Below are 14,075 nucleotides of genomic sequence, written 5' to 3'. Positions count from 1 at the left end.
GCAGGCAGTTATTAAAGCTTCATCTGGTTCATGTTGAATGGATTTGAATGCTTCAATTCACACACAAAACATCTCTTTATTAAGACTGCTGTCTGAATTATTTTACATCTGTGACATCTGACGATTTAAAAAGAGACATTGAAACTTCTAAACAATGTAAGCAGCTTCATCATTTTAAATAAAAATCTATGCTGCAACGTCAACAGGATTCTGAGTATCGGAGTCAAGATTATCAAAATCATTTAATACCTCTCACATCTACTGTGTTTCAAGGCAGAGTCATTCAACAACAGCAATAACTCTGAACAAGGTAGTTACTCATTAAATGGACCTGTCTGGAAGCCCATGTGGTTTTGGGTTAGTCTCAAAAAATGAAAGCATTGGGACCCATCTACCACCTAAACCCAAAGATGTCCTTCAACAAAAACTTGCTCTTAGAAATGCAGCTATATAATTCAACATCAGCTTAACAGAACAAAAAGTCAAAAGGAAGAAGTAAAACAGTCCATTTGATGGACATAATCAAACATTTCAAGAAAGCACAAAGCTGGGAAGGTAATACTGTAAATTCAAACCAAGATCGGAGGAACTTGAAGACGCCTACATGACTCAACCAAATTAGATGCAACACACGGTGTTTTCTTTTGATGAGCTTCTATATGGTTACACTGCTTTTAGAACTACCATAATAGTTCTAGGTTTTCTTTTCTGTCTTCAGAATGCCTAAGGAATCTCTGGATAACTCATTCTGCGAATAAATAATCCTCCTGCTGCCTTCATGAGTTCTCATTAAGTAAAAGCCAAGTGATACTACGTGATAACTCATCTAAACTGAACTCAAGGTGAAGGTCTTAACTCTGCAGACACAGACCATGCTACTGAGCACTATGGAAAGACAGCAGGGCTCTGAAGAACGCAATTACTTCATTTCGGTTTTTTCAAAATGTTAGTTTTCCTGCACATGATGCACAGAACAGAACCGATTCCATGTCTAACACTGGCACAACAAATTTCACTCACATTTCCTATTCTTGAATATAGCATGTGTTCCATGAGACCAGTCAGGTCCTTAAACATGTGTGTCAGCAGAGTAATTAAGTGCCTTATATTCTTTAACGATCTATTAGCTCAGGATCCAAGACATCAAGTTCAAATCCAAAATACTAAGAGGAATCACCTCCTCCTGTGTTTATGCTGCTGCAATCCAAAAGACCACTTGGCTCTGTCAGAGTTCTTAAACAGCACAGACTAAGTCCATGCACATTTAGCAGCTGGATGAACTGCTCCAAGTTTTGCTCCTCCAAAGCTTGTCTAAAGTTTTGCTCCTCCATCGCTTGTCTCTCCAAAGAAACACTGCTTTCATATAGTTTCATGCAAGAAATTTGGTATCCATCCAAAACAAAAAAAAAGAAAAAACTGTTTAGCAACAACTTCTCTAAATAAAAGCACACTCAGTTTTTCAACCCACAGGAATTGCAGAAGAACTGAAGAACATGTCACATTAACCACTAACTTCTAAAACTATTTTTTGTTTTGTAAGGGAATTCACAAAATGCTGCAATAATAACTCGTTAGAACTGCTACTGTAAGACAGAATGCACAGACAGAAATCATAATCCAAATAAATTTTAAAAATGAGAATTAAAACAAGTCAGTACAACAGCACAGGAATTAAACCAACAATTGGACAATTCCTAAGTATTAGTATGTAACTCTTAGAGACTTGCGCCTTAAAGTCTCAAGGTGTCACAGGAAAAAATTCATCCATTAAAATAATGTGCTAGTTTGGAAGGAAGCCCAACATATACGCTATCCCAAAGAAAATCTCCTCAAGTCCTGGAATATCAGAATTCATAGTTTTGTATACGGCAATCAAGGCACAGCATACTGCAGAAGCGATGCGGAAGAAATGGTCACAGAGCCAGGACGCTCCAAACTCTACCCATACCTCTTGCACAGGCTTGTATGACTCAGGGCAAATCCCTTCATCTTCTTTCATTTCTCCATCTGCGAAATAATGACCCTCCCTAAGGCAATGCTATGTTCTTCAGATCAATACCAGCTTTGAAACCTCTTGAAGAGCAAGACAAAAAATGCTAAGAGGTGTTCATCTCACATGAGTCTACGCAATCATTTCTGCAGTATTTTTACCATTTGCATCAGAAATAGCGAGGCACACATAACAAGAATGAAGGCTAAGAAAAGCCTATCATACCTTCACAAGGAGAACACTGCAGGTTCACTAGTTTTCAGTTCCACAATGCAGACTTTGTGTTTTCTAACACATGTTCACATTGCTCAAGAACCAAGTAGCATGTCTTTTGCTACTCAAACCAAAAGATATATGCCCCACTTAAATGACCCCCAGGATCGAGTAAATCTTTTATTTCCAGCTTTTAACCTGTTCTTTTCTGTGCACTCTCCTCCACCTTGCTTCTGTTCAGAGAGCCAGCTTCACAACTGACACAACCCACATGCAAGACATCCCACTGCCACTAGTAAAAAGTAACTAACCTAGACAAGCATGAGCAAGGAACACATGAATCAGAGAAGGGGAGAAAGGTTCCTACCTTCTTAACCAGCAAACGAACACTCAAGAGACTGAAATCCATTCCAAGACAGCCAAGAAAGCAAAAAAGGAATTAATCTTCCGTGTTAGCAGCTAGACAACAATGAAGAGAAAAAACCAACCTAGTCCTTCAAGAAAACAGGGGTTTCATGTTCACTGCCTAACTTAAGCTGGAGAAGAAAACACAGGACATGGCATCTCAACCCCAGCAGAATGACAGACTAGAGACCATGTGACCTGTGTTGGTGTACTGCTGCTCAGCATCGCAGGGGTCTGCAAACGAGCCTCAGACTTTCAGCTTAAGGTATTACAAATCGGCAAATATTCCCAACATTTCAGGAAGCAGCTGTTCACCCAGTATATTTACAGCTTTTAAGCTAAACCTGCAAAAACACATGAGGAAAAAACTTCCATTCCAAAGCACATGCCTGCAAATCTTACGATTTCTTAGGACAAGGACTGCATCTCAAGCCATGAAGTTACAATTAGGTGACTGACCATGTCCATGTTCCTGGTTAGTCCCAAATACAGAATAAAATGTGTTTACTAGAACCACCTATTAACTGACACCATTACACTCCACATTTTGGCAGGCATAGAGCATTCATAGTGTCAGTTAACACAGCTCTGCTTACAAACAGCAACTCATTCGACTGTGGTAACCTACTTATGTAGACTATTATGGAAGCAAAAAATAGCCACAACGAGTAAAGCACAATCCAAGGTTAAGAAATTAAACAGTTTTGAGAACGAAGACTTAAAAAGAATGCTGCAAACCAAAAGCATGCCAGAGACAAGAAGCACAACCTAACTCATTACCTCAAACACTTCTCCTCTGAACACAATATGAAATCTATTTAGCAAAAAATGAGACATTCACCAGAAAGCATGTGTGCATACATATAAAGCTAAAACAAACAAACATCTACAGCTATAAAGATGTCTAAGTTCACACAGTTAGCACGTGTGTATATTAAAGCATGTTCATTATTCCCGGGTGTCAAAGGGAAGTAGGCCTGTAATTACACTGCTCCGTAGAGACCGAGTCCCATCTTTGGCATTAACTTCAGCTCTCCATGCACAGAAAAACTGTACAAATACTTGCATATGGGTAACATACTAGTTAATGACTGACAGCTCTGATACTACACTAACAAAAGCCCAGAGAAATAAACACACTCTTCCCGGATTCACTGGTTTCTAGTTAACACTTGTCTGAAAATGAATTCTACTTTTATTAGCTAACAAAGTTTTCCTTTTCTATGTTGACACGCAAAATACTGAGATATAATGAGAAAAAAACCCAAACTTTCAGTTGAACCAACAAAACACAGACACCCAAAATAAAATCCTACGCAGCTTCTTTTAAAGTCAGGCCAAGTCTCTCACAGACAAAGCTAATATATCCTCTATTATTACAGGCTGCCTTACCCTTTGAGGGTTTCCAGGAGTTTCACAGCAAAAACACCTGCATGCATACTCCCCCTTTCACCACTACTGTGACATCAACATATTTTATCAAAACACATCCGCAAGACAAAAAGCAGGTATATGGCATATACGTTTATTACATCTGTCTTTCGTCAAAATTTGGCAAAGGAAAGATGGCTTGAGTTTGTGCATCATATTAACATGACACTGCTACAAATCAAGTTGCTTCTCCTATATAACCATCTGACTCTTGGCCACTATCCCAAAAACTTAGCTCAGAATTACTAGATTCCAAAGTACTTGCTCAGTATTTAACTACTTCTGGGCACACAAAAGTTAAATTGATAACTTCCTTGAAAAAGAACAGAACGATTACGAGCAGTTAACAGAGGCATAATATTACATGTTCACGTACATGGCAATGCAGAAAGTCATGTCATTCGGGGATGCAAAGACTAACCACTTGACAACCGAAGAGCATTAGACCACATGTCCCTAAGAGCTGAACTTGGACTTAGCTATACAATAGATACCTTCGTCAGCCTACAGATGTTTCCTAACGTGTTAATTTCTCCATCTGCGTAGAAGAGGCACACAACAGCTCTGGAGAGTACAGTGAGAATAACTGTTCTCCCGAAGTACCACCAAAGTTCAGTCACCACACTAGTTATCCGACTAAAAAAACTGAAGTTAAAGCATTGCTGTTGTGCCCAACATTACACGAAAAGACAGTTTTACCTGCATCTTGATGTAAGACTAGGACCACATGCAAATACCCAAACTGCTTTCTGGTTTGTTTTCTTTTTCATTACACACAATATAGCTACATCCTGTAACAGGCAGAACAATGCTCTTGTTTCAAGTTGACAGATGCCTTTATTAGGCTTGAAAAGCTTGAAGATAAATCCCAAGCGCTACAGCATAGGCTCCCTATCTTTCATTACCCAGAGATCAAAACTTGGTTCAGCATCTCACCACTTGCTGTGCTGAAACTACTCTCGAAGTAAGGCAGCCATGCTTATTATTGGGATTGCGCAAAAGCTTCACATGTATTATATTCTACTTTTAGCCAAAACAAAAAGCAGACAGGTTCGAGTACTCGCCCCACTTTTTTTCTCCCTTTATCTTTTCAACTCAAACAAACCATTTCTGCTACTCAAATATTAGCAAAGCAAAACTGGTTGAGACAGAGTAACACACTTGACCCTTACAGTCACATGTGCACATAGATTCAGTGATGTTACGCTCTGAAAAAAAAAAAATTGACATGACCAATCCCCACTCAAATTCCACAAATGAACTTCCCAGACAACCTTGCAGCTAACAATCCACCTGAACAACTAAACTAGATTCCAACTGAAAATAAAACAGTATCTACTGCAAAAAGCAGCATGCCACATGCTACATAACCACTAAACTAACGAAGAAAACCCATAACGAACATGTCAGCTTGCCACGTATGAGAAGACTGCCATGCCACACAGTCATGGCAGAAGTGACCCTGCACCAGCTATATACGTAACACCTGCCACAATCAGCTTTTCCACCGTGCAATCAGAATCTCATAGTCAGAACATCAGTCCACAGCACGCTTAACCGCTTTGAAATACTAAAGTTAACAGATCCTTTACAATGGCACTTCTCTCTATTTGCCTCTTCAGAACAAGGCACAACACACGAGCCACATCTTAACACAAGAGAAAGCAGCGTAGGCTGTACAGCAGCACGCTTAGGAATTTATAGCTGCTGCCGGAGTTGCAAATCCCCGAGATAAAGACCTGAAATTCAGGGTAGTAGAGGTTAATTGAAATGGGGCTTAAAGCATCCTAGAAGGGCAAGAACCACCTTATGCACATCAGGAAGTTCGTCTATTTAGATTACTAATTGAACTGCAATTGCTAAGACACATAAGGTAGAAAAAAACCATCCACAACAAAACTTCCAAGACTATCCTAATTTTAGGACTGATTTTTTAAAAACTTACTAAGCCTCCTTCCTGGACAATAAGCAATTCAGCCTTACCACAGCTGTGATGTTGATCAGATTTTAAGACTCCCCTTCTTCCCTTATACAATTAATTGAAGAAAAGCCTCCAGGAAAAAACACTTGCACTAAAAATTAAGGAGCGTGACAATCCACAAATGCACAGCACAAGCTCTCACAAAACAGGACTTGGATTCCTCTCCGTTAAGGTGCTAGTTTTCTTAGTCCTTGACTGGAACAGTATGAAAATAAAAGACCAACTGAATAATAAATGTCATCAAGTACTTGCAAAGACTGCACACTCAATTTAAGTAGGACAGCAGAGCTTGTAAGAAGCTCCTTCCTTCGCTAGTTTGCCAGTAATGACTCCAAGAGGTTGCAGTGTGAGATGAATTATAAAAGAAAAGAGATTGAATTTTCAGTTTTATAAAGGGAAGATTCGAGGTTTTCACTTGTCCTCCCTATTGAGAGGGACCTCTTCACAGAAAACTAAGCTTTAACCATCACATTAAATAAATGAAGCAAACGTTCTGTGTTACACAAATATTAACTGATTAACCTAAAACAAATCCCCACTTGAGTGGCTTTTTCCCTGCCTCTCTAGTCCTAGAAACAAGGTCACTTAGGAAAACAACAGCTTTGTAAGATATAGCACCAGAAGGCTCAACACCACACAGCTCCAAACTCACCATTTTATCAGCTAGAACGATTAAAAAAACCCAGTATAATCACTATCACACAACTTCTTTCCACATAGACTAGAGCAAAGGAAATAAAGTTACAGCACAAGACGAGTAATGAGTCATGTTCAACCCCTCCTGTCCAAAGTTGCAAGACACAGAAAGGCTAACAAACAGCCTACTGCCTTTTTGAAACACAGCAACACTGCCTACCACTACTTCACATCCAGTCTGGGTACTTCTGGAAGCAAGTTGCACAGGGTATTACCGAGTGTCTTCCGTGTAAGTCTCTGACATCTCACCCCCGCTTTCATAAGCGATGCGCTTGCCGTTGGGAAGGTTAAAATGGAAAAAAACTGTACAGAATTCATGACAAGAGAGTTTTGGTTCTTCCCAACAGTGTCAGCCTAGTTCTTACCAAAAAACAAGGTTTTCGGGGGCAAGATCATCACCTTCGTGTGCTATATTCACACCACTCTAGGACATTTCTCATCTATAACCAGGGCTAACATCTGTATTATAGGGAAACAGTAATTATTGGGTAATCCTGTGAAATACAGTTCAGTAAAGCTCACCCCCAGCCAGATTAGCATTCCCAGTGTGTGACAAAAACAACCAAAACAAAGTAACAAAAAAAACCCTCTAGTGCTTGTTTCTAAGACACTACTTCTTTTACTTCAAGGTTCTTCGCTGAGGATAACTCCAAGTCCAGCAGCACTGGCCCAGTATGTAAATTTACAACTACCTGCTAGCCACATAATGCTTTTATCAGGAAATAAAGGAGTAACCCTTCAGCACATGCAAGCGCCAACCCTCTTAGCTTCTCTGAAAAGTATAAACCCCAGATGGTCTAAGGTTTACATTCAGTCATCTCCCTTCTCCTTTTAGTAGGGGACCAACCAAGTACCAGCTCATTTTTTGGAAGCACTTTGAGCTTAATTAACAAGGACAGGTACGGATTTCTGCCTCTTTGATGGAATCCTTCCAACAGGGCAAATGCTTAGTGCCTCTACAGGCTGTTCCCTTAAAGGGGGGGGGATGTCAGGACAGGTACAAGCAACAGGGGACTACTGCCTGACATGGAGTTACCCCATTAATTGGGACTAAAAACAGTCTAATCAAGAAATCAGGAAGCATCCAGATATGGTACTAATTGTCCTGGACAACAGGAGAACAACCAGCCTGAAGAACCCCTTGAAACTACGCTACTTTTAAACACCAGATCAAGACATGCAGGACACTAGACGACAGTTTATTAGCTGTACCACAGGGGGAGGAAAAACACACTACACAGTACTATTTTTGTTTTAAATAAGATGCAACAGCTTATGGCCCATGATTCCATTAATCAATTCTGAATAGAAAACAATGAAAGCAGTGTGATGATCATCTTTCCATGTCCACAAGTTAGCTTCCAAAACAAGCCAGGCATGCTCGAGAGCGAAGCTTGGGAGGCCACTGCACATTTCACAGAACCATAGAACGGTTTGGGTTGGAAGGGACCATAAAGGCAATCTAGTTCCACCCCCCTGCCATAGGCAGGGACATCTTCCACTAGACCAGATGGCTCAAAGCCCCATCCGACCTGGCCTTGAACACTTCCAGGGAGAGGGCAGCCACAACCTGTCTGGGCAACCTGTGCCAGCGCCTCACCACCCTCACAGGGAAGAACTTCTTCCTTTTATCCAATCTAAATCTCCCCTCTTTCAGTTTAAAGCCGTTACCCCTTGTCCTATCACTACATGCCCTTGGAAAAAGTCCCTCTCTGCTTTCTTGTAGGCCCCCTTTAGGTCCTGGAAGGCTGCTATAAGGTCTCACCAGAGCCTTCTCTTCTCCAGGCCGAACAACCCCAACTCTCTCAGCCTGTCGTCGTAGGAGAGGTGCTCCAGCCCCCTGATCATCTTGGTGGCACGCCTCTCGACCTGCTCCAACAGGTCCATGTCCTTCTTAGGCTGGGGGCCCCAGAGCTGAATACAGTACTCTAGGTGGGGTCTCACAAGAGCAGAGTAGAACTCATGTACTGTCTCTTTTTCTTTTTTTTTAAACATCCATAACTGTCTCTGCTTGCTTTGTCCACACTCATTAAAAACACACCCACATACTAAATTGTAACACAACACTTGGCATGCCCACTTTGGTCTGCTCACAGTACAAAGACAACTTCAGATCTGAAAAAGTCTTCATTTATTCAGTTTCAACACAACGAAGTCCTGCCAAGCAATCAAGATGGTAAGACAACTGTGTATCTTCCAATGCCTATCCTTGTAGTGTCCAGAAAAATTAGTTTTACTGCAGTTCTTACACTTAAATAACTCCTTTCTGTTTTAAGTCAATGCAAAGAACGAAGTAGTATTATCCCCACATCAAGTCACAGGTTTCTATCTCCTCCTTACATAAACCAAAAATGTTTGGGGAAGTTGCTAATTTTCACTTTCCTTTTCACTCTTCACAACATTAACTGTTTTGCATTGACATTTGAGATCAATTTAAAAGCATGTTTCATATTTTGTCACATCCAGTTTGCTGCAATTTCCGAACTAGAAAGTCTTTTTCAATATTGGAGTCACCATAATTGGAGTTCGCTGCGCACCATCTGTAACTTTGAACAGACATTTCTCCATATTTTTGTCAGATTTAATTTTCCAAACTTCAGCTGCATTGCACACACTCTTGTTGAACAAAAAGATAGATATAAAGAGAAGGTCTGCCCTCTGTCTGTATCAGTCACTCGCTCCACGTACTTCTACCATCCCCTCAAAATGGATAGGGACCCGTTTTCTACATCGAACCTTAACCAAATTGATGAGGTTTTCCCCATCTCTGAAAAATGAACCATAAACGCAAATACCTCCATCCAACAACATACTGGCCATTGGGTTATGAAGGCTAAGAAGTCACCAGAGCAGAGGTGTCTTTCAAACAAAAGAAGCCATCCAACAGCCTACTAACTACAGCACTTCAACCTTTATACCTACTTTACTGCAAAAGGATGCAGTTGCTTTAGACAGCATTATACATACTTATCCAAAAGTACTAGATTATAATGCTACATACTTTTGCCTTTAAAACACTGCAATAAAACAATATTGTCAAAGAGAACAGAAAAGCATTTTGAAGGCAACATCTGTATCAGCACAGGAAATCTACCACAGACTCATTACTGCAACCTAAAAAGGTAGTTACAAATGGAGCCTTTTGGCATCACTGCTGCCGCTCGCTCTAGTTACCGGGAGCATCCGTCTTCTGCAAAACCAAGAGCTAGCTCCATAAGACAACTCAGATGCAAAATTTGGAAGGGATGTGGCAAGGGGTGGTGGGGGTGTTTAAACAGTTTGATTCTGACAGACATATAATGCTATTAATTCTAAAAGCTAGTAAAAAAGCCTATCCATACCACACCACAGCTAACAGAACATTATACATCCATTCTGAAACAGGCTCGTTACGTTCATTATATTAACACATTAACAACACTTCATGACACAACCTAAAACTCCGATATGAGCATCTTCAACTAGCTTGTAAATGGTATTTCATCAGCACTGACTAACAGCAACTACCTGACAAGCCTGACAACCTCAGTAAAACTGGGTTTCAGAAAATCAAGGATGAAAAAAAATGCCTTATGCAAAGGGACTAGGAAAAAAAATTACAAACCAAAACTTTGTTCCTCCCTGCCCCCCAAGGAAGAGGATTATTAAGCATGGGATTTATAAAGTGTTAAGTATTAATAATAGATTGCAATATGACTAATATAACATCAATAACATACAATTATTTACTACTAATTGTTACTAAGTCAAGGGAAAAGCTGACTGTCAAGAAGTAATTCCTAGATAGAACACAACTTTTTCATTCATGAACTACTGTGCTCAGTCAGGAGTACCCGAGTGCCACTTGAACACTTAGGCACAGTGACCTTCCCGCCAGTCACCACAGGGCACACATCTACTGCCCACACACACACACTGTTAACCCAGCTGCTTCCCGACAGTCAGCAGACTCATAAGAGTATCATTCCCCCAGCTGCCTCACTTCCCTACTACCTCGACCATGCAGTTATGCCACCTGTTATTTTGTTCTCCTCTAAGCCTTTTTGGGCCCTCCCTACTGAATAGGTCTGGTGTTGGCTTTAAGATTTTTCACAAGACGCAGCAGATTTACACTGCCCTGACTCTTATCGGTTCTAGTCCTAGGCATCCATATTTAAGAGACCACATAAAAGCTGTAGAAAAATTTCCGTTTCAGTCTCAAAAGTAAGGAAGCCAATTTGCACAACACTCAACTGTTGAAATGCATACTCCCCCTGCCTCCAACCCCTTAAGGGCTACAGATTTGTTTCTACAAGCTACAGAAACAAGAAGAAAAAAAAAGGCATCTATAGTGACTCTTAAAACAGCACATTATGAGAAAGCTTTTCATAATATGCAGAACTGAACCAAGCACCATGCAATTTTGCTGCTTTCCGCAATGTATATGGTTTTTGTGTTAACTTCCCAATTTACCCAGGAGCCTATGTCCATAACGTTTTTAAGAAGTCTCTATCCTGCAGCCAGCCCTGCAGAAAAGTGACCTTCTGTCAGACCACAATGACTTTGAAGGAGCTCTCGGCAAGGACCACTCATATTTTAGGCAACCAGGTATGCAGCTGGCTAAGCCCTGACCTCATTTTCATAAGCCAAAGACAAAACACTGCTTTCTAAATATCAAGCACCAATTCCATTATTCTACTAAAAAACTTTTTTCCATAGAGCAATTAAAAATGTAAGTACCACCTAAACATTTTTATTTTAAATAGTACCTGCATGTACTTATTAAAACCTCATCTTAAATCTCCATCGAGAAACGCACATAAGCAATGAAAGTTTACTAGTACATTTATGCATAACCTAGTCTAAGCAATACACAGACATAAAAATGACAAAGATGAATTATTTTACCCACAACATCCAAAGCAGCATGTTGCAGTGCTGCGAAACTCAGTAGCTACGAAGTATACAGGACTAGCCCTGTGCTCAGTGACCTAGGAAGCAAATTATACATTACAACATCGGCTGCTACCAACTACGAGAGCTCAACACTGCACAGTTTCCCACACGCACACAGTGAAACTCAAATATGGCTGTTTTGACAATGGCCCGTGCCAGTGCCTACTAAAGTCGTACGACTGACAAAGTCTAGCCAACTCTAAGACTACCTGAATTCACGCAACTCTTCTTTAAGACCCAATGGAGGTCCAACGAGGTAATGTGCAAGTTACCGGCAAAAAATTAGAATTCAGGCACCTCGCAACAAGGGGAGGACAGCAATCCTCTACAGCACAAGTTACTAACGCCGCAAGTTCACTCGTGACCCTGCCAGAAACCTACAGCATTCCAGCAAAGAAGATCATGGTTTTGGTTTTGTTTTGGGGTTTTTTTCAGATTAGCTGGTAAAAGCCTACTACGGGATTAAACCGCCCTATTCGGACTCACGGGTTCCTGGCCACAGCGTCTCGATCTCGCCCGCTGAATCGCCAGCCCGGCCAGCAGCCCGCCTCTCTCTCGGACACCTCAGACCGGTCTCCTCAACGCCAGCAAACTCTAAGCCACCCGGCGAGCCCCAGGCACCAGCCAGCAACCGAAACAAAAACAAAACAAAAACAAAACAAAAAAAAAAAACCCACAACCCACCAACCCCAAACCCCCTTAACCGGCTTACAGCGGGTAAGCAGCTCTTCAGGGACGGGGAGAGCCAGCCGCCGGCTGGCAGGGGAGCCCGTCCCGGCGAGGAGCGGGGCAGCTGGCCCCCGCCCGGTCCCACGGCCGCGCTCGGCCTCGGCCGCTCCCTCCCTCCCCACGGGCACCTCGCAGGGCCCGGCTCCCCCCCCCCCCCTTCCCCGCCACCCCGTTACCTTCCGCCAGCACCTCCTCGGGGGTGACCTGGTAGCGTCCGACGGCCAGCACCTTGCCCAAGGAGACGCCGCTCCCCCCGCCGCCCCCGCCGCCGGAGCCCACAGACGCCGTCCCGCCGCCGCCGCCGCCTCCACCGCCGCTCCCCTCGGACTTGGGCATCCGAGAAAACTTCTTCATGGCGAGCGGGGCCCCGCCGGGCCCGCGGGACGGGGCGGGGGGGGGGGGGGGGCCGGGCGCAGGCGGCTGCCCGGCCCCGCGCGGCGCAGGGCGGCCGAAAAAGAAGCCGCCGCCGGGCGGGCGGCGAGCCTGAGGCGAGGGGCGGCCGTTGCCCCAACGGCTGCTGGCCGGAGCGGGGAGGGGGCTGTCCCGGTTCACATGCCGGCCGCGGCCCCCGCCCCGCTTCTCCTCGACCGCCGGCGCCGGCTGCCTGCGCCCGCAGCGACGATCGCGGCGGCGGCGACGGAGGAGGAGGAGGAGGAGGAGGAGGAGGAGGAAGGGGGCGGGCCCGGCCCCGCCACAGCCCCACGGCGGCCGGGACGGGGAAGGCGGGCGCGGGGGGGGGGGGGGGGGGCGGGAGAAGCTGCCTCGCCAGTGTGCGGCGCGACGGCGCATGCGCGGTCCCAGCTCCCTCACACACTCACACAGACACACCCGCCTTACACGCCCCGCCGCGTGGGCGGAAGTGAGGTTGTCAGCCTCGGGCGAGCACGTGGAGCGAGAGCGGGAGCGGAGGCGCGGGGGGGGGGGGAAATCTCGCGCGCGACCCGCCGCTGCCGCCCGGCCTCGCGCGCTCCCTCACGCCCTTGCGCGCGTGGCGACCGTTAGGGGCTCCAGCCGCCTCGCGCCGCCCCCCCTCCCTCCCGCCCGCCACCTCTCTGAGGCGCCGCGGGGCGCGGAGGGAAACACGCGTGGGGCAGACGGGACCCCTCAGCCTCGGCCCCGGCAAGAATCCCGCTTCGCTGACCCAGCCCGGGGCGGGGACGTACCCTGTGGAAGGGACCTAGGGAGAGGCGCGGCGTGGTGCGGTAAAATGGCTCTGCACCCGCTGGTCAGGCCAGCGGTTGCCTGTAGACCCTCTGGGGTCTGTAGAGTGCTTCCAGTAGGGGAAATCACTGTAAAAAGCGTTGCTGACAAGTGTAGCTTGGCCAGTGGCGGGTCTCCACACATGCACCCAGCAGAGATTAGGAGGTAACTGACTGGAAAGTGGTAAAAGGATGGATCCGGACGGGAAAACAACAGCTGTAAATTTCCCGCCGTGAAATGTACCCGCTGTGGACATCTTCCCTATAGACATTGACAAAGCAACCCTGGGAATTTTCCAATGCTAGCTTTGTTTCACCTGTGAAATTTTCAGGAAAACAAGAACTGTATTTGAAAAACGGTTTCCAAACCGCAGGAAGCCCCGTGTCCCACTGTCCCTCGCTTAAGTTTGCCGGCTTGATTGGAAAGGCACGGAGCCACGGCAGCCAGGGAGCCACTGCCTGTAAGGTATGTTGTTACCGCCATGCTGCTAGATGG

General features: G+C 44.5%; 1 protein-coding gene across 2 annotated transcripts in view; it reads right to left on the bottom strand.

Annotated features, from left to right (window-relative positions):
* Positions 1–13,025, bottom strand: part of BMP2K (BMP2 inducible kinase) — a 67,089-nt gene extending 54,064 nt beyond the window's left edge. For both annotated transcript variants that reach the window (XM_075039631.1, XM_075039622.1), the window contains exon 1: positions 12,557–13,025. In XM_075039631.1, the coding sequence (XP_074895732.1) occupies positions 12,557–12,734 (178 nt within the window). In that variant the 5' untranslated portion in view covers positions 12,735–13,025. The remainder of the gene's footprint in view (positions 1–12,556) is intronic.
* Between the last annotated feature and the right edge of the window lie 1,050 nt (positions 13,026–14,075).

Source organism: Buteo buteo, chromosome 1 (assembly GCF_964188355.1).
Source record: "Buteo buteo chromosome 1, bButBut1.hap1.1, whole genome shotgun sequence".
Taxonomy (NCBI): Eukaryota; Metazoa; Chordata; class Aves; order Accipitriformes; family Accipitridae; genus Buteo; species Buteo buteo.
The sequence above is the reverse complement of the archived record's forward strand: the minus strand, read 5'-3'. Positions and strand labels throughout refer to the sequence as shown.